The sequence below is a fragment of the Phaethon aethereus genome (genome assembly GCF_964289735.1).
Source record: "Phaethon aethereus genome assembly, chromosome: 12".
Lineage (NCBI taxonomy): Eukaryota > Metazoa > Chordata > Aves > Phaethontiformes > Phaethontidae > Phaethon > Phaethon aethereus.
In genome coordinates, this window is record NC_138588.1 from 23,378,540 (window position 1) to 23,400,975 (window position 22,436).

Below are 22,436 nucleotides of genomic sequence, written 5' to 3' on the forward strand. Positions count from 1 at the left end.
GCAGAGAGGCTGCGGTGTGTTCGCAGGGAAACTGCCCTGTCTCTGGCTGGGACTGCAGACAGCCCTGTCTTTACGTGGCTCCCAAGCAGGGGCTGCTGTTGGGGGGCATAGCTGGGTTTTGACATGGAGGGGCAAGCAGGTGAGAAGTAAAGGGACAGCATCGCTCAAAGGTTTTACCACTGAGAACAAATCCTAACTTTTCGGGGATATCAGGCCTTCCTGCTGAGTTTGTGAGCCATGAACAAGGTACTAGTGAGGTAGCAGGTTGCAGGTAACAAAAGCTAATCTTTGATTACAGTCATGGTAATTTTAATTCTGGGAGCTCAGTCCCTTTCTTGGGCTGGTACAGAACTTTCCTCAATAAATGCTGCCTACCTTATGTGTCTGTGTCCATTGAAGTGTTGGGTGGGTGGTCTGAAGGGTTTTTAAAACTGACTTTGGGTCCTGGGGAACTTGCAGACCCCTGGGCTGGTGGGTCTCGCCGGGTTGCAGGCAAGTTTAATGCTGGCAGGACTGTGAAACCTTAAATGACCCAGCCACTCGCAAATCAAAGCTTAGCCACTCGCAAATCAAAGCTTGAATTTACTGCTAATAAAGGCTAAGTTAATCTTGGCAGACGTAGAAGCCTGAAAGTCCATGCTGTGTTTTACAAGGCTAAGACGTAACCCAAAGGGAACTTCCTGCAGCCAGGAGAAGCGGTCAAAGTACAGCTCGGAGTAAAATGGGTTGTTGATGTGTCAGCCTGAGCAGGTAAAACCTACCCAGGAGCCTGGCCCCGATACCAGATGTGTGCAGAGCTCATCCAAGAATTGCTAAAATGCACTTTGCTGAAGGGGGTGTGGTGGCCGGGGAGGGGAAGGCTGCCCAGCTTTTGGCAGTGGGTGTGAGCAAGTATTGCAAGTCTCCAGGTGACCAAGGCCCAACTGCAGGAGGTGAGAAAATGTTTTGAAACTTCAATCATCTGCTTTATTTAAAGTCAATCACAGCCTGCGAGAGCAGCAGCCCAGCAATGCAAAGCCAGGCATTAGTTGAACAAGCAGAAATGATCCTTGATCACACATTTCCAGTGAAGTCTGCAGCCCAGGGGTGAAACAGCACGGGGCAGGGTCAGAAGTTCTCGTAGTGATGTGCAAAGTAGGTCTGGTCCTTCTTGTTCAGCTGCTGACAAGCCTTTTCCACGCTCTTCGTCATCCCGGGCGGGCCACAGCTGAACACCCCGATCTTCGGCACCTGGGGAAGGAGGAAGCCAAAGGGGTCAAACCCAGCAGCACCAGCTCTCCCCCCAGGCCAGCCCCCCTTGGCCCCATGCCTTCCGGCAGCTTTGGGCACAGATGCTGGCAGAGCAGTCTGACCCAGCCTGAGGAGGCTTCTGGGGAGGTTGCTGGGGCCAGGGAGGAAGGATGGGAACCCCCAGGGTCTCTGCCAGCTCCGGGCAGTGGCTGCAGCCGGGGTCCTGCCATAGCAGGGGGTGTTTGGCTAGTACGGGCCATTGCTGGCTCTGGCAGCTCATCCTGGCTCCGGAGGGAAAGGGGGGTTCATGCCCCTTCTGCCCTTGGTGCAGATGCCACCAAGGTCTCCAGGGCCTTGGGGACAGGCTGGGACCAGTCCTGCACGCTGGCTGGTGGGTGCCTCCTGTCCCCAGCCGGCCACTGACCTCAGGGTGCACTTCCTGCAGCGAGTTGAAGAAGGGTACGAAGGGAGGGCGCCCGAAATGGGTGATGGAGCGCAGACCTGTGAACAGGCTCTTGTTCAGCACCTTCTGGAAGTGCCGCTCACAGATGTACTGGAGGAGAGATCAGTGCGTGTCAGATGGCCCAGTACGGCCCAGCATGGCATGGCAGCCTCCTCGGCAGGTGGCCAGGCTCACCAGCATGGTGGTGCGCAAATCGAACTTCTCGGCCAGCTGCGTGATGTAGATGTGCACGGAGACCAAGTCGTTCCTGTCCGCCTCCTCCACCTCGCGGATGATGTCCGCCAGCCACTCAAACTGCCGCTGTGTGCGCGTCACCCAGATGAAGTAGATCTGTGGCACACGGGGACGAGGCTCAGAGTGGGGCCAGCACCCTTACGCGTGCCCGTGAGGCTCCTTCCCAGACAAATCATGGAGGATTTGACCCCCAAAAAGGCCAGCAGCAGCAGGAGGCACCTTGGGAGGGCTCTTGTCTTCCAGATGTTTCCTCTTACCTTCTTACAGGGCAGCTTGGAGCTTATGGATGACTTGAAGACCAGGTCCTTGAGGATGGACGCGAAGGGTGTCACCCCAATGCCTCCTCCCACCAGCACCGACACCTCGAACTTGTTCCACTCCTGGTGGCCCTCCCCGAAGGGCCCATCCAGATAGAGCTGGAAGGGAGCCAGCTGTCAGCAGAGCATCTCCTGCTTCTGCTTGCCCAGGTCTTGGCCACCTTCAAGGCTGGAGATGCGCCTTGGGCTTGGCACAACTGATTGCCAAGACACTCTTGGGCTCAGGTGTCCCTGTCCCTGGACAAGCCGTGCAGGGCTCACCTTGGGCAGCTTGCCAATGAGGGCCAGGCTCTCTGAGGAGTAGAGCTCCCGCAGGCGGGTGGTCCAGGGTCCCACGGCCCGGATGTGCAGGCTCAGTGTGTCCTCATGCGGCGCCGACGTCAGGGTGAAGGGGTGGTATTCGGTGGTGCCCAGGGTCACACAGGCAATGCGCACCCACTGCCCAGACTTGTAGTCAAAGTCCAGCGGCCGCTGGAACCGGAGATGGGTGACACCTACGGGGGTATGGGGATGGGGACTTCGTTAAGGTGGAGACATTGAGTGGTGGAGGTTCCTCCATCACTGCAGCCCCTGGCACTCTTGTGAAGAGCCTGGGCTGAGCTGGTGCCATGTGGCCAGGGACAATGTGGTACCTGAGGGCAGGAGCTCGGCTTTCACCACGCTGATCTCCACCTTCTTCCTGCTCAGGCTGAGCAGCTTGTCTGCACCATAGATGAGAGCTGGGATGATGAAGTAGATGTAGAAGCGGGGCTGCTGGATGAGCGCGTAGCTGCCGTGGATGATGACCTGGGCAGGCAGCAGCCCCCATCAGCACGGCGCTCAGCATGGCAAGCTGTCGCCCTGTGGCTGATTCGGTGGCAGCTCAGCAGCAGCAGGGAGCCAGGATTGGGGCCACCAGCTCCCTTGGGACCTCCCCAGCTACCTCACCTCGTCAGCTGGGCTGACCCATGGGCTTGTGGTGCATCATCCCTCCCGCCCAGCTCAAATGCTTTACCAGGACATAAAGCAGCACGTAGAGGTGGTGGGTGATCCAGAAGCCCTGGAAGCTGACGCGTCGGAAGTGGTGGGTGGCGAACACGTACATCACGGCCAGGACCACGAGCAGCAGCACGCCTGTCATGCCTGTGAGAGGAGGGTTTGGGAGGTCCCGAGGGGGATCAGGGCAGCCCTACAAGGTCTCCACCAGGGCTGCCCGTCCTGGGCATGGGTGTGCAGGTCTGCCTGCTAGGTGGTCTCACCTGGAATAGTCTGGAAGAACCACCAGTAATACTTCTGTGGGAGCTGTGACCTGGAGAGAGGGACAGATGATTGCACCATGGAGTGGCCAGAGCACGCTCCTGGTTTCCACTTTCATTCCTGTCCATGCCCAGGACACTCTGTCTGGACTCTGCTTTAAATTTCACCTACCCGTCATCCATAAAGACACTGGAAAAGAGGCAGGACAACACACTGAGAGGCGTGACTGAGAAGATGTAGATGTTCACTACGTGACCTGCAGTGTGGAGCACTGTAACAGAAGCGGGGAGAGAAAAGCATCACTGTTGCTGTGGACAGAGATGCGTCAGACCCTGCTGATGTGCCCAGGGACTTGGCAATTCCTCCTCTTCTCTGGTGCAAAGCATCTACGTCTCTGCAGGCTCCATGTGGGTCTTCAAGCTTCTGCCTGGTCCTGCTGTGCCACGAAGGGCTGGTCCACCTGCTTTAGCTGTGGTTTGTGGACAGCACACCCCCAGCAGCCCACCTACCTGAGAAAATCAGGGCTGCCATGGCAACCCAGCGGTGGAAGTCCACGGCGGCATCGAAGGGGATGTAGTGATTGAGGAAGGTCTCCCGCAGGACGGTGATGAGGTTGCGGCACATGGTAAGCAGAATGTAGGAGTACATGAAGGAGATGCAGGCAGCCGACCCCCGGGAGATGATGATCCCCACAAAGGTGGTCTGTGCGATTCCAGTGCTGGGGGATGCGAAGGCGTAGTCTGGGGGGAGAGAGCGGAGGGGGCATCAGCGTGCCCGGTGCTGAGGGCCATGACCCTTCCTGCAACAAGGGGATGACCACCTGTGTGGCTCCAACAAGAAAAGGTCACCAGGGATGGGGCTGTGTGGGGACAGGGGCATGATTTTCTGTGTCAGACCCCTCCCCGAGCTGTTGGGTGACAGGGTCTCCTTGGAGGTCACAGAGGGGGGAATTGTCCTCCTCTGCCAGGCACTGTGAAACTGCACCTTGATGCAGTTGGACATCCCAATATGAGAGGCATCAACAAACTGAGTCCAGTGGAGGCCACCAGGATAGTGGAGGAGTGGAGTTCAGTGAGAGGAGCTGGAGGATATCACGTAGGGGAAAGGCTGAGGGCAATGGGCTTGTTCAGGCTGGAGGAGATGGGTCAGGGAAGACCTTGTGGCTGTCTGCAACCACTTAATGGGTGTTACAGAGGGGAGAGAAAGAAACTCTTTCCCAGAGATGCACAGTGAAAGGATGAAAGGCAACAGTACGAGTTTCACTGAAGGAAATTCAGGCTTGATGTAAAATAAAAGCTCTTCACAAGGAGGATGGTCAAAAACTAGCATGGGCCCGAGGTGATGGGATCTCCAGCCTCGGAGCTCTTCCAGCCTTCTCTAGACAAGGACTTCAGCAGCCTGATTCACCTTTGAAACTGCCCTTGCTCTGAGCAGGGCGTTGGGCCAGACCCCTTCAGAGGTCCCTTCTAACCTCAGTAATTCTTTGGTTATTCCAGGCGAGGACCAACAGCGTTGCCCAAAGCTGTGCTGGGCCCTTCCACACCCTGCCATGCCCCATGCAACCAGCAGCTTTGAGGAGCCAAGCCCAGGCACCCCTCGGCATCTGGGGCAGCAGGGCTGGATGGGCACTCACAGTAGGCTCTCTCCACGAACACGCCAGCAGTGATGGCGGAGAAGAGGACCACACAGACAATGTGGCGCCGGTAATTCTCAACGAAGCGCTTGAACTCCTGGATCTTCTGCTGAACTTTGTTCCGCTCGTACTTCTTCCGTTGCGCTTCGGTGTACAAATGCAGCTGGTACTGATTCACCCTGTCAAATTCAGGAGGGCTGGTGTCATTCTGAGGTTTAACCTGCAAGGTATGGCTCAGGGCCATGCTGCCCAGATTTGGGTCTTCCTCGCCGTACAGCACTGTGACCACCTCTGCGCACCGGTGATGGCGGTGGCCTACAGAGCACAGTGCCAGCAATTGGTCACAGGTCATCCTGCAGTCTACACACTTTTGAAAGCTGATAACAAATGTGCAGATAGTGACTCATAAACAAAATAATAGATAAGAACTGTAAAAGATAATTTTTGTAGTAATATTCAACCCTCCAAACCAGTCCTGGGGTAGGGGGAGGCCCTTGGAGCTATTAAGGCAAATCAGGATATTCTGGCTGTGAATAACAAGTGCTTAACTTCTTACTTGTAAAAATATTTGCTACTGCCACAGCAGTGAGGACTGGGGTCTCTCCCGCAGCTCTCGCAGGCAGTCCACGGGTGAACCGGCAGCATCCCAAGGGGCAGAGGAGCGCAGGGAGGACCTGCCAGGCAAATGGGCTAAAACCCACTATCCCAGGCTCTGGAGTTGGCTACTTCTTTTTTTTTTTTTTTTTTTTTTAATAGAGGCATATCAACCAGACCCAGCTACGGCACCATCCCCACCAAGACGGGGCTGTTCCCATCGCTCCTCAGCGTGATGGTCTCGCGACCCTTCCTTGCGTTGCACCACCGCCACGGGGGTGCCGGCTCCTTGCGGCAAGTGCCGCTTGACTGACTACCCGGTCTGACACAGAGACAGGAGAAACAGCGAATAGGCTGAACCTGAGCCCGAGGAGCATGCCCGGCAGGGAGAGGGCATACTCACTTTCTGCCCAGTCTCTTCCTCAGTTCTTGTCCTTCTCGCCCCATGTAGTGGCTCACGGTGTCCAGTTTTGGGTCTCTCTCCTCCTCTGAGATGGTTCTGTTGGGAATAGAGCTATGTCTAAGCCCAAAGCTGTATTTGCAGGAAGGGCTTGCCAAAATTGTCCCCATTTCCCCACTTTCCATCTCAGGGTCGGCTGAGAAGGTGTCCAGCTCTTTCCTGCAAGCCTGCTTGCATTAACTTTAACTGCATAGTGCAGGGGCTGGATAAAGTCAGAATAACTCTTCTCTCTGAAAAGCAAGGTAGGACTCCCATCCCCACGTAGTGGATGCAACGGGGGCTCTGCAGGAGGCAGTTCCTCCCCTCTGCCCACCTGGGCACCAGGGGAGGGCAGCAGCCCCACCGCAGCGTCTGGCTTGCTCATGGGCATGTCCCAGCGTGGTCGTCCCCTTTCCCCAGCACTGGGCGTGTGAACACCCAGTGGGAGCATTTGTTGGAGGGGCTGAGGTGAAGGACAGGCATGCCTCGGGGCAGAAAGAGAAGAAGAAATAGCAGCAGCAGCAAGACTAAGGAGGAGATCTTTCTTACCCTTTCGGCTCTTCCTTTTTTATGAAGGAGACACGGTTGTGCAGGTTTTGCTTGAGCACCTCGGGGACACCTTTGAAGACCCAAAAGGACAAGTGGCCGTTCAGAGCACGTGAGATGCAGTGGACAAGGTTTAGGCATCTCCCCTGGGCAGGGGTGGGGTAGGGAGAGGCTCTGAGCTGATCCAAACGTGTCACACACGGAGCAACAAGCTGATGTCCCATTACTGTCCCATGGGGACTTGGGTTGGTGAGATTTGGGAGATGGGACAAGATTTGGGAGCTATGCATTGGGTGCTGCCCATAGCCTCCAGCCCTGCAGGGCCTGGGGTAACCCAGTGCTCCTGCCCACTGACCTTTGATGCAGAGCTGGGTGAGACGAAGCTCACTGTCGTGGTCCCGCAGCATGTAGTGGAAATCCTCCCATGTCAGCTCATCCCTGTCCTGAAACCCTGAGGCCCGAAACATGGACTCAGTCACCTGCTCTGCCTGGTCTCTTGACAGGCAGTTGTTGGAGATCTCGATGAAGGACCTGGAGCAAGGATGGGAGATGGGAACTTCAGAGGACCACAGCTTAAGTCCTTCATATAGCACAGGGCAGAGCCCCAGGCCAGTTTCACAGGAGAAGTGAGCTCTTGGTTGTGAGTGTTGAGCCCATGGGCTCTCATGTAGCACTCTTGGGAGTGAAGCACAGAAAATCGGAGCTACTTTTGAAGACTTCTATGTTTACAGACATTGTGAAAACAGCTAGTGAGATGAGGAGAAGTACCTAAGCATCCTCAGAAACTCTTCCTTGGAGAGGAACCCATTCTCGTCAATGTCGTACATCCTGAACATCACCTTGGACTTCTCCTCTGGGGACCCTGATGGGGACGGAGAGACACACAGCAAGAACAAGTTCCTATTTTCACCAGCCAAAGTGCTTTCAAACATTGTCTTTGAGAGTCTTGGACGTGCAACAGTGAAGTCTCACCCAACTCTGAAAAGACTAGAAGCACACTGCTGACTGCAGCTTGAATAGCGACTGAAAGTGAATAGTGTGCCGCCCTTCTGCTTGATTTTCTCAAGGTTAAAAATCAGGTAGATACACGTTCTTTCTTGTGCATTATTTTGCAAACTCAAAATGTGCTTTTGCACAGCAATGATTTTTTCTGGGACCTGCTTTTATTGAATCTGGCATTCACCACCTCCATCTATGAATCTGTCTTTCCCGCGGTCATTTAGGGAGGATCAGATATGATATCGGATAGAGTTGCTATCATCTGTCAAGGAGAGGATGTGTGGTCTGTTCAGGAGACCAGGCACACTTGTGTATGGTGGTGACAGATAAATCACGGCTCTGAGATAGCTCCCCTCATGGACGGTCTTACAGAAAACATAATTAGATTGTCACTGCCCCATCACTCAGGTTGAAGCTGTCCTAAGTGAAGGGAATTTTAAACTGTGGAAGTGTCTACAGATTGATCTGCTGGATGGTTCTTGTCCTTCGCTCTGCTGGAGGCATTGCCAGAGCCTAGAAACAGGATTGCGGGCAACGGATGAAGACCAGCTCCAGCTCCCACCTTTCATGAAGACCACCAAGATGTCCAGGAACTCCCGGAAGGAGATGTAGCCGTTGCCATCTTTGTCGGCCAGGGAGAACATGGAGTCCACGAACATAGAGTGGGCTTTGAGTCCCAGGGCCTCAGCAAACTCAGCCCTGCTCAGCTCACATGTCAGAGACTCCTTTGCCTTCTGTGAAGATTCAAAGTTGAGCTCTCCAGCATCGGACTTGTCGATTTCCAGCACCTGCAGTTTGTGTCCCACAAAAGAAATCCCATGAGCGCTGGCAGAGCAGAAGGCTCGCGTTCAATTGCCTGACCTATTGCACAAAGACTGATGGCTGCACTGGCACAAAACTCATGGCAGATACCACGGGGAAGTCCCGTGTTTCTCCTACACAACGTGACTTTCATGTCAAACACCACTGACCATTACGTAGACCTCAGTTACATCATCCAAAAGTCTTTTTACAACTTTAGGTACTTATTACCACCACAGCAGAAGTCCCTTTGTTTTCTGCAAGGGAGAATGTCCCTTGGTCCTGAAAGTATTGGCAGCTTCCTTGTGCATGGCTTACCAGCTCTTACAGAGAGCAACAGCAGCAACATTCATTGCTTAATCAATATATAAATACCTTCCTCCATGCATCAGAGCCTGCCACACCTTTACATACCTGGGCAAACAGGTGTCTGAAGAAAGTCTCCAGAATTTGTTTTCTCTGCTCCTGGGTGACTGCACGTTTCAACAGGTTCTGCTCCTTCATCTCAGACATTTGCAGATCAAGGCCACTGTCCTCCAAGTAGCCTCGTAGCTTCCCAATGAAGTTGCTCCTCTCCGCCTGCTCGCTGAAAAGCAGCACCTGCAAAAGACCCACCGAATGGCTGAGGGCACAGTGGTCACTCCATGGTATGAGCTGCACCTGGTGGTTGTCAGGAGGCCACAACTACCCTTCAGGGAGCTACGCTGCTCCCAGTGCCCAGGGACTGAGTGGTGCAGGGTGTATGTGACCAGTGGCAGAGCATGGTTAGAGGGTCCAGGACACCAGGCATCATGATACTCACCAGGTCGTACTCCTTGGGGCTCTTCAGGAGCAGAGCTTTGTTCCCTTTGTTGCTGGAGAGGATCACCTCCACCCTTTGCTGGGCTTTCAAGCTGATGCTCCGGAGCATAGACCCTCTCCCATCTAGCACTTTGAGCACTTTGTCAGCTTGGAGTTGAATGTAGATGGGAGAGCACTCTGTCTTGGGACCGTGCCACTCCATGGCTGATGGGAGAGAGCGCAGGACTCAGCTGGAAAGGCATACCTGCGCTCCTATTCACCCAGCACGTCCTTCGCCCAAGGTGCAGCTTGGAGGTGATTGCATGACCAGACACATGCTAAAGGAAGAATGATGATCTCCCCACCACAGAGCTGAAGTGCAAGGACACAGGAGGAGTAGAGATCATGGAGCAGTGAAGCAATATTTTTTCCAGTGTCCAGAGCAAGGAGATACAGTCCTTGTCCTGGAGCTACTGGTGCAATTGCTCTACATACATTTCCTTCAGGTAAGGTGTGATCTGGAGAGGGTTGGAATTAGAGGGTCATAGGATGACTCAGGCTGGAAGGAACTCAGGTTGGAAGGCTCCCTCAGCCAACCAGCTGCCCAAAGTGGGAGCAGCTGCAGGGTCAGGCCAGTCTGCTCAAGGCTTTATCTGGTCAGGTCTTGGATAGGATGGAGACTGCACAACCTCTCTGGGCTACCTGCCCCACTGCTTGACTATCCTCCTGGGAAAACAGTTTCTCCTTACATCCAGTCTGGATATAAGCTCCAAGCCCGGCCCTACTTTGGTATGTGTCCTGACTTTGGCAGCATCACCAGATGCCATCACGGGACCGACAGTGTGACCTCACCGTGTATCGCCTCGCCGGACACCTCCCTGCGCACACTGGAGCCCTGCTTCCTCTGCAGCTTCTTGAAATCTCTCTTCCGGAGAACGGCAACGATCCAGGCAATGAACAGAGTCACTGGGGACATGTGGGAGAAGAGTCATGAGACGTCACAGAGCTCCTTCCCACTTTGGCAGCATCACCTGTGCAACTGGGGAGACAGGGGTTTGTTTCTTCCCCATCACCCCCAGTCCAACGCTGCATGGATTTATTTAATGCAAGGCTGCTCCGTGAAAGCATTGCTCCCTCCTGGTGCCCAAGGACCTTGGCCACCTCAGGGACCTCAGGAGTGACCAAGACTCAGCAGCTCCTGCTTGGTCCATGGGCACTCAGCCCCTTTCTGCAGTGGAAGAGGACACGGGTAAAGAAACGGAGTGGCAAACCTAAAGGCAGACAGCAGAAGACAATGATGATGAACCCGAAGCCTGCGCCGCTGCCTTCAAAGTAGTCCAGCACCATCATGGGCGTGCAGTTGGCCAGGTCTTGAGCTGTCAGCTGCTGGGGCTGGGGGCACGGATCCCCTGCATGGCGGGAGATAGGCTGTGAGTGTCATGGACCTTTTACCCACCTCCATTGTCCCCAGAAACCTCTGTAGGAAGATGCTGGTGGGGTTCATTGCCGAGTGACCCAGGGAGCACTGCAAGACAGGGGTGCTCGAGTTGAACTCCAGATCTTAGGGGACAGCCCCTGGTTTTGGGTTGAACCTTTGCCTGCCACAGCAAGCCAAGCGCAGACCTGGACTCACGCGCTGTGGGAGTTCAGCACCGTCGCCTCGCCTGATGGGGTGGGCTGAGCAAGAGACACCTGGGGGCCACGGCAGATCATGGCTCAAGAGCCTCTGCTCGTCCAGACGCTGCAAATCCAGGGAGTCCTCCTTGTGCAACTGCACGGAGCGTTCGCCAAGGGAGCAAAACACCTTGCGAGGGCTGGATCGTGTGCCAAATAAAATTCTTTTGGTAAATGGGAAGGGTGTGGCAAAATCCCAGGAAGAAAACATGTACCGCTGTGTTTGGCCACACCTCGCCCTGAGCCTTTTGGGTCTGGGTGGGGGGAGAAGAGCTTGTTTCAAGGACGGCACAGGAGGGCACCAGGGCGAGGGGTGCACGTCGGCATGGAACTAGGCTGCTCCTAGTTCCCAAAAGGTGCTGGGACGCAAGCCCTGAGCTCTCCCCAGGCTGAAACCCGGCCGGCGCAGCTCGTGCTGCTGTTGCAACCACAGCAGCAGGAAAGCCTGGCCAGCCCTTGCAGCAGCCCTGGTTAACCAGCAGCCTTGTCAGCAGAGCAGCCAGGCAGTAACGGGTGTTGCAGTACAGCACCCCGAGCCCGTTGAGGGGTTGATGCCGTTAAAAGCAAAAGTAGGCAACGTTACAGTTACGGCACGCAAAGCTTAACTCATCTGCAAACTTCACGTTTTGGGTCACTCATGGCTTTAACCTGCAGACCAGTGCGTGTTGGCATGCAGAAGGAGCTGGAGGACACGCCAGTGAGGAGCGTGACACGGCACGGGGGAGGCAGAGGCCAAGTTTTAACCCCAGCACCGACCTTCCAGGGCATCAGTTGCAGTTTTGTGCCCGGAGATCCTTCCCGGACTCGTGCAAGGCACGTGCCTGGACTTTGGCCCGCTCGCCTGGCCTTACAAGCAACCCGTGCATTTTGCACACATTTTGCTGGCTCGAGAAACTGCCAGCCCGATGCTTCCCCTCCATCACCGAGTCACCGGCTGCGTCACCGGGATGGGTCTGCTTCCCTCCCCAACGCGCCGGGGCCGTTGCGCGAAGCGCTCACCCTCGCTCCAGGCGAACACACGGGGCTGGAGGTCTGTGGGGTCTGCGTGGGTGACGGCAGCCAGGACGTCGTGGAAGGTGGTCTCACGGATCTCCCTGGCTTCCTCCACTGTGAACAGCCTGGGCAAAAAGACGTGGGGCCAAAGCGGTGGCCCAGGGGGTCACCGTCTGGCTCCTTACAATTTTTGGAACCGAGGAAGCTGGAGGGTGGTTTTTCCTCCAGCCGCAGTGGTTACGTCTTGCTGGGGCTGGCAGAATGGTGGGCAGCCCGCGCTCTGTGCCGGACGGGGAAGAGGCATTTACCCGTTCTTGGTGTTTTCGAACCAAAATCTGTCGCCATCACGCAGGCGCACAAACTGGTCCAGGATGATGGCACTGAAGAGGGAACTGTCAGCCTCCAGCATGCCTCCGGGCAGCATCTCCAGCCCAGCCGTGTTGTTGGCGTACAGAGCAGCGACCTTCTCCAGGACCTGGCCAGAAACCCCCACCGTACATGCATGAGCAGAGGGCATCCTGCCAGGGCCTCGGGAAGTCTCAGTGAGCCTCAGGAGGAGCGAGGAACGTGCATTTCCCAGGCGTCACCCATCCGTGGGCTAGACGGGCGCTCGGCCCCATGCAGCCTTGCGCTCACAGCTTGGACTTGAGCGGCTAAACGTCACTCCCGCCGCATCTCCGCTCCAGGAGCAGCGGAGCACGCAGCAGCCTGGGAGCTTAAGCACCGGGGAAGGATATATTTATTCATGCCGTGTAATTACACAGTTACCCCAATGCAACAAGCCCTGCAGGCATGAAAATGAGCTAGGGCAGGACGCGCGCTGATGTCCCGCTTCCTACGTTGTCGGAGAAGCCAGTTACTGCCCGGACTGCCCCAGCGTCCTTTGACTTACACACTATCTGTGCCCAGACCAGCTCCCTGTTACCTGTTGCTCCAGGTGTGGTGCAAGGTCCGACCAGTTCCGGCAAGGCTCCAACCCAAATCGCTCCCGGATTTGGTTATAGGTGGGCAGGCCAAGGTCTCGCCCACGCTGAAGCCAGCTGGCCACGTAGTCGGTGCGGGAGTACTTCAGGGGCCCGTACCAGTAATCTGTGGGTGGATTTGAAGAGGTGGTGGCGGCAAGGCAGAGCCAGAGGAGCAACCCCAGCCTCCATAGTGGCGGGGCTGGCCTCGTCCCCCTGCTGAGGGCCATGATGAACATGGAGATCATCTCCATGCCCTTGCCATGACGGTCCCAGTAACACGCTTGACGTGCCCTGCAGCTTCTCTGCACCTCCATTAACAAGGTGGAAGCTGGTCCGAGCATGTGGTTGGGTGCTGATGGCTGTGGCGATGGGACCCATCACCCCAGCGTGGCCCCTGCACAGCCCCGGGACAGGGGGTCCCCCACCGACGTGCCAGCTGCGGTGCCAGGGAGCGCAGACCTTGGAGATCTTCCACCACAATGTTGTCCTCCCGCTCTGCAATCTGCGAGCTCATTCCCAGCAGGAGGTTGTCCACGTCCACAGCCTCTGCCTGCTGCAGCCCGGTGCTCTGAGGGGAGATGGGAGGAGGAGGTGATTCCTCGCAGGACCGAGGATGTGGGGCAGCCCCACACCCCTGAACTGCTGCCCGTAGGGCTGTGGACCCTGGTCATAGGGGGACCAGGCACTTCTCCCGGGCTCATTTTCTCCACCTCAGCTCAACCCTGAGGTCTGAGCCTGCTGCGGCTGGCGGCGGTATCCGGGGATGTCTGGATGGGGAGGATCTCGCGCCCCTTGGTTGGCTGTCACGCCAACCCAATCTCCCTTTTCAGGTCTCGCTGCGGGCTTCTCTCTAGTGTCAAGCAAGGAAAGAAGCCCTCCCGTGTCCTCGGGACCCCCGCGCTCCCTTCCCTGTACCTCTCTGCTCCAGTAGCTGTTGCACAGCCGCACCGCTGGGAATGAGCCACCGGGGCCGGATGCTTTCTGGAACTGGCACTTGTGGTCTCTGGAACAGCAGAGAAGGGCTGGACCCACGGCCGCTGGCCGGGGCTGCGCCGAGCTGACAGGGCTTGGCTGTCCCAGAGCGGGGCAGGACGCGGGGAAGGGACAGGGACCATCCCCGGCCACCGCCCCAGCTGGGGCATCCCCTCTGGGGCTGACCCTACCTCTTGTAAACGCCTGGTGGCACCATGGTGGCCAGGAATTGCCCCGCGGCTGCCACGAACTCCGGTGAGAGGCCGGGGTCCAGGTGCTGCTGGTAACCTGCGGGCAGCAGCCATGATCCAGCAAGCGGGCTGGAGGGCAGGGGGGCTGAGCCCCCTCTCCCACCCTGTCCCTCGGCTCCCCTGGTCCCCCCACAGCTGCTCCCCGCGCGCCATGGCCCGCCGTGCCCCTCACCTTTGTACTGCGGGATGCGTCTCCCCAGGAGGGTCGGCAGCCACTCGTACAGCACGATGCTCTGGGGCACAGGGGAGCCAGGTCAGGGCCAGCGCCAGGAGGACGTCAGGGGTCCCGGCGGAGCCGCGGGGGTCCCATCCCTCACCTGGAACGTGGCGACGACCCACTTGCGCGCGTGCTGGAAGAGGTCCTCATCCGACCAGGTGGGGTGCTCCCGGGCCAGCACCGCGGCCCGGTGGTTGTGGTACCGAAACCAGGCGATGCTCTCAGCCTGCAGGAAGCGGTTCGCGTTCCCCCAGGCGCTCCCCAGGTCTGCAAGAGCCGCCGGGACCGTCAGCGGGGGATGCTGCCACGGGGTCTGGCTCTGCCCGTGCCCAAGCACCCCTGGCCCTGTGGCCCTCGTCCCCTCGCCCTTCCTCGCCCTCCCCGCAGGGGGACAAGCAGCCTGAGTGGGAGAGAAGCAGCACCGGGCCCCCAGCACGGACCAGGGTTGGGCAGGGCAGGAATTCAGAGCAAACCGAGCCGGTTTTCACTGGCGGCAGCCCCTTTCCCTAGAGGAGACCGCCACAGGCCAGAGGGGCCCGCAGCCGCCGGTCTCTGCACGCTGGCCGGGAAGTGACCCGCTGCCTCCCGGGGATGCGGCACCTTAAGTTCACGGCGAGTCTGTGCTGGGAAGCCTTCACCGGGGCACGTTATCTTCCTCCCCCTCGGCCTGGGGAGCCGCCTGCTCTCCCGTGGGGGTCCCGACCCACATGTCGCGGCTCACCGCACCCCCCTGCCCTTTCCCAGGGTCCCCTCCGGGCTCAGCCCCAGGGACCTCCTTGGTCCCCCTGCTCCCGGGCAGGGATGGAGCCATGCAGGTGAAAACCCGTTGAGGACGCCGCCATTACCATAGATCCCCCGAGGACCACCCTGGCCCGTGGATGGATCCAGCGCCTTCCACATGGGGACCCTGCCGTCCGTCTCCCTGGGGAGGCGCCCGCCGGGCCCCGAGGCCAGCCGTCCCCCCGAGAAGCTCCGCAGGGCATCGCTCCAGGAGTGCGAGGGGCCGTAGATGGAGCTGCCGTCCAGCCAGCCCGTCACCCCGTTGGTCTAGGGCAGGCACAGGGAATGGGCATTAACAAGCGCTGGGGTCTTGCAGAAGGGTGTGAAACACCTGAAAAGCCCCAGCCCGGCCCTTGTGGTCTGGCCAGGCAGCTGCCGCATCCCCTATTTTAACAAGAGCGGTCAGGATGCAAAGATAAACACCAACAACCTCATGCGAACTGCGGGAATGAATGCCAGGTACAAGAAAAGACCAGTTTTTTCAAAAGTACTTTTGGTTGTGGTTTTGGGGGTTTTTTTTTCCCCAATTATTTTCAGCTATGCCCAGAAGCAGATTCGTGAATCCCTATGTAGGCAAGACCAAGCTGGAAGGAGACTAAACCCATCTCTGGGGAAACTGGGAACACTGGAGCTTTCCCCTCTGGGGAGCCCCGTCCTGGCAGCAGGGAGTCCCACTGCCCTGGGCAGCATGTTGAATATCTCTCCTGCCAAATGTTTTCATGAAAACATCCATTTTAGTCTGAAAACATGCCGGAGTTTTCATTTTTCTAAGGTTTGAAATGCTGCCAAAAACATGACTTGCTAAAATCTGGTCTCATCATGGTTTGTCATGTGAAAGGTTCAGGGGGGTATTTTGCTTCGGCGATTTTCATTGGGAAACTTTCCAGCATGAAAGGAAAAGCACATGGGCTTGGGAACACATCCGGCCTCAGCGCAGGAAAATAAGGAGAAATTGGGGGAAAATCTGGATTTTTTCCAAAATTACTGAAATTCAGAGAAGCTTTATAAGTTTACAACTTCGTGACAGTACTGGCTCAGATTTGTGATGCATTATTAAAGGTAAGAGTTGGCGCCTAAAAAAATGTGTTATAATTACTGACCTTCTAGAGCGGCACAAGTGCATAAATTGGTTATGGAAGCTCATTACGCTTGTACCAAAAAAGGCTCCAATTATCACTTGTTTCGCCAGATGCAGACAGCCCTACCTTTGTTCATTCTGACTGAAGTGATAAAAACTTCGGCAGCCAAGGAAGATGGTGAATTGCTTCTGCTTTACCTTTTCCTCTTCTGCCCTCCATAAACCATGCAAGATATTCAAATTTGCATTAAAATAGATGACACAAGCAGATCTAGGGTAATTACGTTTTCTTTGGCCAAGAAAAGCATTGACCTTGAGCAACCACAAATGTTGCTCCGTGTGAACCAGTAGCTTGGAGGTTGTGCTTTGGGTTCATTTGCAATTGATTCAAACACTTGAGAGACGTATATTTTTAAGGAAACATCGGTGCTCTCCTATTTTTGCAAACATTATCTTGGCTGCTACAGACCCCAATGTTGGGTGGAGAGGAATTTAGCTGGAAGGCAAAGAGCAAAGAAAACGCTACCTACCTGTTCTCGGGGGCTGTTGGGGCTCTGCCCCGTCTCTGTCGCCCAGCAGATGCGCTGGAAGGGCAGGACCATGTCTCCAGTGCCTGCAGGGTCAAACATGAGGTCTCCAGATGGGATGTGGATGTTCAGGAACTCAGCGGGGCAGCCAGGTTTCTCAATCTCCAGGATGTCCGAGAGCACATGGAAACCTGCCAGAGACCGAAGCATGGTCAGCAGCTGGGAGGACTGCCACCAGCACCTGGAGCAGGATGTGATGGTGGGCAGCTGAGCTGTACGTGGGCTGAGGGGACCACCCTGTGCAGCAAGAGGGGTTTCCTTCCTGCCTTCACTGCTGGTTTGTGCCATGACTTTGAAAAAACACTTCGGGCTGGAGCCCAGATGTGCTGAGCTCCCAGTCCACAGGAACAGAGGAGGCCAGACCTCATGAGCAGGGTAAGGTCATTCAGGGACCAAGGTGGAGAAGCTCAGCCAGAGACCACCGGCAGCTGGACCAACTGCTGGCTGCCACTTCACCAGAAGCAAGGCTCTGCATTTAGCCACTATTTACCTGAGCTCCTCCTTGCCTGTGGACTTCAAACCTGTGGCCTCAAGCTGACGCTGAGCCCAGTGGCAGCCGTTGCCATTGGCCCACCTGAGCGTTGGAGTGATGGGAAAAACGACCTCCAGGGAGAAGCTGAATGGTACCGCGCTAGTGTCTGCCTCTCCTGCGGCCCATCTTGGGCGCAAGCAACCCGGCTTGGGGGTCTGGGGGGCATCTATGAACCTTAAGCTGTACGGGGAGCTAATTATCTCCACTTCTTTGACAAGTTCAGCCTGTTTTCTCAATGAGCCGAGGGTATTTCCCAGAGACAGACATCCCCAGGCTTGGAGATCCAGGACCCTGCTGAGCTCCTGAGTGACAGCAAAAACTGCTCCGTCTTGCAGCAGCTCTGCCCAGCAATCACTGACGGCATGGCTCTTATCGCATCTGTCAGGCATTTTGCAACAGGCTAACTCTACCACTAACACAAATGAGGAAGTTCCCAGGTGACAAATATCAGCAACTGCCAAAGGTCACAAAAAATTCACGCAAGCTCTCTTGGCTGGACACTACTTTGGTATGGTGATACCCAAGGATTTATTTTTCAGGTGTGGGTCTGATATGAAGCAGTGGGTGAGAAGTGCTCTGACACGTGGCCTTGGGGTGTGAGAAAGCAACTTCCTTCCACCCAAACCAACATTTTTACCCCCGGTGCCAGGCCCCAAGCTCCTACCGAAGAAGACGGCCAGCACGGTTGTGTTCCTGCGGGAGGGCAGCCCGGAGGGTCCCCGTGCCACCGCGTTGCTGAGCTGGCGAGCGTTGGGCACGTCAGGCTCCTGCAGCGCCTGGTAGACGCCGTCTGCGTAGTTGGCTGGCAGGAGACGCAGCAGCCGGGCACCTGCGCCACCAAAGCAACACGGCGTGGGTCCAGCAGCACCCGACAGACAGGAGATGCAGCAAGAGCAGGGTACACTGGAATGTGTGAGCATCCAAGAAGAGAGCAAGAGTATGGCGTAGATGCTTGCAAGTGGCCAAGAACACACAGGTTTTGGTACCAACACCCAAAACTTCTTGCAATACTGGGGTCAGTCCCCTTAAATCTAGGAGGGATCCTCCATGGGTATGTTCCCTTCCAGTTGTCCTTCTCTGGTCCATGCGCACTGCCTTATGGAGGTCTGGAGTGATGTTAAGCTGCCCATGTTGACTACACAACCCTACACAAGCATGGTGATCACCAACACCGTAGGAAACAGGAGCGGGAACAGCCGGAGAGGCAGAGAGACAAGGGAAAAGATGAGAGAAATACCCTGACTTCGCGCCCACTGCCTGTCTCGTAACTGAAAAGCCCAGAGGCAGAAGGTTGTTTCTCACTGATGAGCAAGTTTGTCTTGGAAGGCTCTTCACCAGTGTGGTAGGATTCCTTTGCTGGGGCTCCCCAGAGCTGGGGGAAATCCTGAATTACTAGCTTAGCTTCAGGCTTAGTTTCCGTCGTTTTTTTCCCAAATGTTAAGGTCTGATCTGTCTGCTCTGAAGAGGGAGATCTTGTGTGCCAGGGACCTGCTGGATCTCCCTGACAGGCTTTGGTGTAACCAAAGGGCTGATGGCACACATGTCATGTTGGAGAGCCATTGGGACTCAGAGAAAGCTGTGTAATTGCCACTGTGCCTTGTGTCACCATACAGGCGACTGATCTGGGCTGCAGGAAATAGGAAGATTCATCATCTTTAATATTTTAGATAAGATCCTGCCTGATCTGCTCTGGTCCCTGGCTTGGGGACATCTCCTGGAGGTGGGCCGATGAGCTGGTTGTAGGCGTGAGGAAGCAGCTCACCACTGGCACAGGGGAAACCCCGCATGCCTGTCCCAGTACAGACCAGTACATGCTGCACAGCAGCCCAACAGTGCAATATCTGTCCTGGGCAGAGTGGAAAAGGAGTAGGTCCAGCATGCCTGGACCAGGAACTCTTCCATCTCTGGCCTTGTGTTGAATGCTGTTTGAACTGCACGCTGATTTTGGCTGAAGATGCCTTTTCCTGGCTCTGGGATCCCTGACCATCACTGAAACTCCTGCTGGGAAGAGCTGGGCCTACCTTGCATATTTTGAGCGACCCCACAAAGGTCCCTGCTCTGGGACCGATCCGTCACCTGCGTGACCTGCAGGCGGTGCCTGGGCAGCAGGTAGGCAAAGGCCAGGACGCGGGAGACAAAGCTGGGCCACTCGACCGCTCCGGACTGCTCTAACGGGACTCTTAGGTGCATCTAGGGACCTCCCTTGAGTGCAGGCAGCCACCTCCCAGGGGCATGGGAGGTGGCGTTGCCTGGTCACCTGCCTGGTTCAGGCTCAAGTCAGAAAGGTCTCCTCCCTCAGTCGTAAAGTGAGACAGATACCAAAGCGCCAGCTCGCCCCGTCCCGCCATCCCCATCCCCAGGCCTGTCACTCACCCACCGAGCCACGGCTGTGGTGCAGCAGGTTGTTGTACCAGCCGTCATAGCGCTGGACCTCCCAGGAGATGCTCTCCTGGGCTCCTGAAAGAAACCAGACTCACTTGGTGACCAGAAAAAAAAAAACACATGAAATGAGCGTCTCCGTTACAGAATTATACCTATATTATGACATTTTCCCATATTCTTTTGGAAACTTTCTCTACAAACAGGTTTTTAGACAAGTTTTGCACTCCTTTTGAGGGATAAGCAATGTCTAAAAGTAGAAATTCATGCTTGTGATCCTGATGTCCCAAAATCAATTTCTGGCCCCCACCAGTCTACTCCCAAAGGATCTTCATTTTCTCCTTCTCTCTCATTATATCAGAAGAAGTCTCTCCTTCCTTCTGACCCCCACAATGTCCATGTGAGTCAAGCAAAGGCCTTGATACTGGAGTTATGCTCTCCTCTGTGCATTGAGTGTCCCCATCAGCCTTTGTCAACTTTGTTTCCTTTAAGTTAATTTGATGATCTTAAAGGTCTTTTCCAACCTTAATGGTTCTGTGATTCTGTGACTATAGTACCAGCAAGAAGCTCCAGTTTCTGGTCACAAGCTGTGTACGTACATAAACAGCAGTAGGTGAGTCTCCCAACCTGCATGCTCTGCAAGTTCAGTGTTTTGCTCCATTTTTTAATTATCTCATCACAAACTGAATCATCCCCACCTCTGATTTGATGCTCCATGAGTTAAGAGGAAATTCCTCTGAAAGGCAGCAACTATCCAGGATTTCCCCTTGGATCCCCTTTCCCTGAAACCGGACTTACTCCCCAGGGTCCATGTCACCAGCAGAACCACAGTCAAACTCAACATCATCTCCACGGGTTGCATCAGCCACTGGGTCTTCGGAAGCAGAGACCTGCCAAGGGAGAGGAGGAGGAGGGAGCTGGTGCTGGGCTGCTCCCGGAGGCTGGGAACATGCACAGACATCACCTCAGCTCCCTCTTGTGGTTTCTGCTGCCTAGTAAAACCCCGCTGCCATCATCATCATCATCATCATCCATCAGCAGTATCTGCCGATTCGGGCCCTGGAGAGGAGGCAGGGCGCACGTGAGACCCCATCACCCTGGGAAAGCTCTCTCAGGAGGTGCCAACTGGCCTGAGGAGACCTTTCTGCTGGAGCAGGACCAGTACCCCTGCCTCGGGGTACCCTAGCTGTAGGTTCACAACTCATCGTCCACAGCAGGAAGAGGCTAAGCTGTGCCAGCTCCGTTATAGAAACACGCTCTGCATTACAGAAACAGACACGTTCCAGCTGGCAACTTTTCTGTGCACATATTGTCCCATCCAAGCAAAATCCAGCTGTGAACACGATGGGAACAGCCTCAGCATGCAGTCAGGTGCCCCAAAGTGTGCTAATGCTGCAGATCAAGACCTCTTGATCACCTCTGGGCTAACCCCACGGTACTCTCTCATGACCAGCCTTTCTCATGGTGCTTTACTATCTCGCTTTCCACAAAGGCCCTGGATCCAGAGCAAATTCCACCAGTGGGACCTGAACCTTTAGCACCCCGGCCAACACCTGACTGAAGAGAGGGACTCCCAGCCATGAACACTGAAGGCTACATTTTTCAGTCGTATGCTGCCATTGGGTTTCCATGTGCAGGAATGCCAAACTTTTAGATTTAACTCCAATATAGGGTTTTCCACTAAATACGTCTCTTTTGTCCCTTGTTCCAGCACCGTGGGTGAGTATCCAAAGACTAGCATCATTTCAGAGGAGCTGTGTTGCCTGAAACCTGCGTTCAGCTTTTCCTACACCGCTCTGTTGCAAGCCAAAGTGGTGCTTCTAGTTTCTTCTTTTCATTGTTTTAATCAAAGAACTGATGGTTTCAGAAAGGCTTACACATTGCCAGCAGCTCTGTAGGTTTTATTTCTGATTTACTGGGAATTGCAGTGGGGATTTTTCACTTATAACTACCAGTGGCGCAAGTTGTAAAATGCGAGTCACTAAATACATTCTCCACTTGGAAAATGAAGTGGTTTGAGGTTTAGATATTGTCATTTGCTCTCACATTAATTACCTTCATAAAAGTGAATGCTCATTGCCAGGTTGTGAGCATAGCATATGGACTGTGTTAACTCCCTTCCACTGGATTTCTGCACTTTTGGCCTTTTGCATTAGAAAACAAGCTGTTTCTCAAGAAGTGACATTTCCGTGTTCCTCCTCCATCACAACAGTTCACCTGTACTTTACATCTCACAATATGTTATTACAGGCAAACCACTTTGTTAGCTTTCCATTAAGGAAATTTAAATCCATTAATGGATTTAACATTAAATTACTGTTGACATACCTCTGCACTGACTGCATTTTCGATTCTAGCCTCATCTCCATGTGCATGGGAGCTGGGGCTGCAGAAAGCCTCAGAGTTGCTGAGAGCAGCATCGGGTGGTGTCCCTGGTCACCCAGTGCCACCTGTGTCCTCCTGCAGCATGCTCTTGTGCAAGGGGCCCCGGGGCTCTTCCATCCCAAAGCCCTCTTGCTGAGCATGGTCTTGTGGACATGAGATTTGGGTTGTGCAGCTGGTGGGAACCAGAGGCTCTGTGAGCCCCATCCCATAGGAAGAACACAAAAGTTTGGCCAATGCATGAAGCACAGAGATGCCTAGGACCTCTGCCAGGAGCAGCACAGCCCAGTTGCCATCACCACATGGGACTCTCCTGCCAGAAAGCTCTCTCTATTGAAACTGCCTGTTCCCTGC

The 22,436-nt window shown here is 55.3% G+C and overlaps 1 protein-coding gene across 1 annotated transcript; it reads right to left on the reverse strand.

The window, feature by feature from the left end:
• Positions 1–1,107: 1,107 nt before the first annotated feature.
• Positions 1,108–20,562, reverse strand: DUOX2 (dual oxidase 2; the record flags this gene model as incomplete). The annotated part of the gene is made up of 33 exons (XM_082005193.1): positions 1,108–1,230; positions 1,655–1,783; positions 1,868–2,023; positions 2,185–2,343; positions 2,506–2,738; positions 2,877–3,030; positions 3,239–3,366; positions 3,483–3,532; positions 3,652–3,751; positions 3,990–4,220; positions 5,114–5,292; positions 6,111–6,206; positions 6,696–6,765; positions 7,048–7,223; positions 7,461–7,554; positions 8,254–8,479; positions 8,907–9,092; positions 9,295–9,497; positions 10,125–10,238; positions 10,544–10,681; positions 11,946–12,064; positions 12,248–12,414; positions 12,865–13,028; positions 13,364–13,472; positions 13,820–13,907; positions 14,068–14,164; positions 14,300–14,360; positions 14,445–14,611; positions 15,190–15,391; positions 16,733–16,920; positions 17,986–18,150; positions 19,695–19,778; positions 20,499–20,562. The coding sequence occupies 33 exons, from the start codon at positions 20,560–20,562 to the stop codon at positions 1,108–1,110; spliced, it is 4,620 nt and encodes a 1,539-aa protein (XP_081861319.1).
• Positions 20,563–22,436: the final 1,874 nt, after the last annotated feature.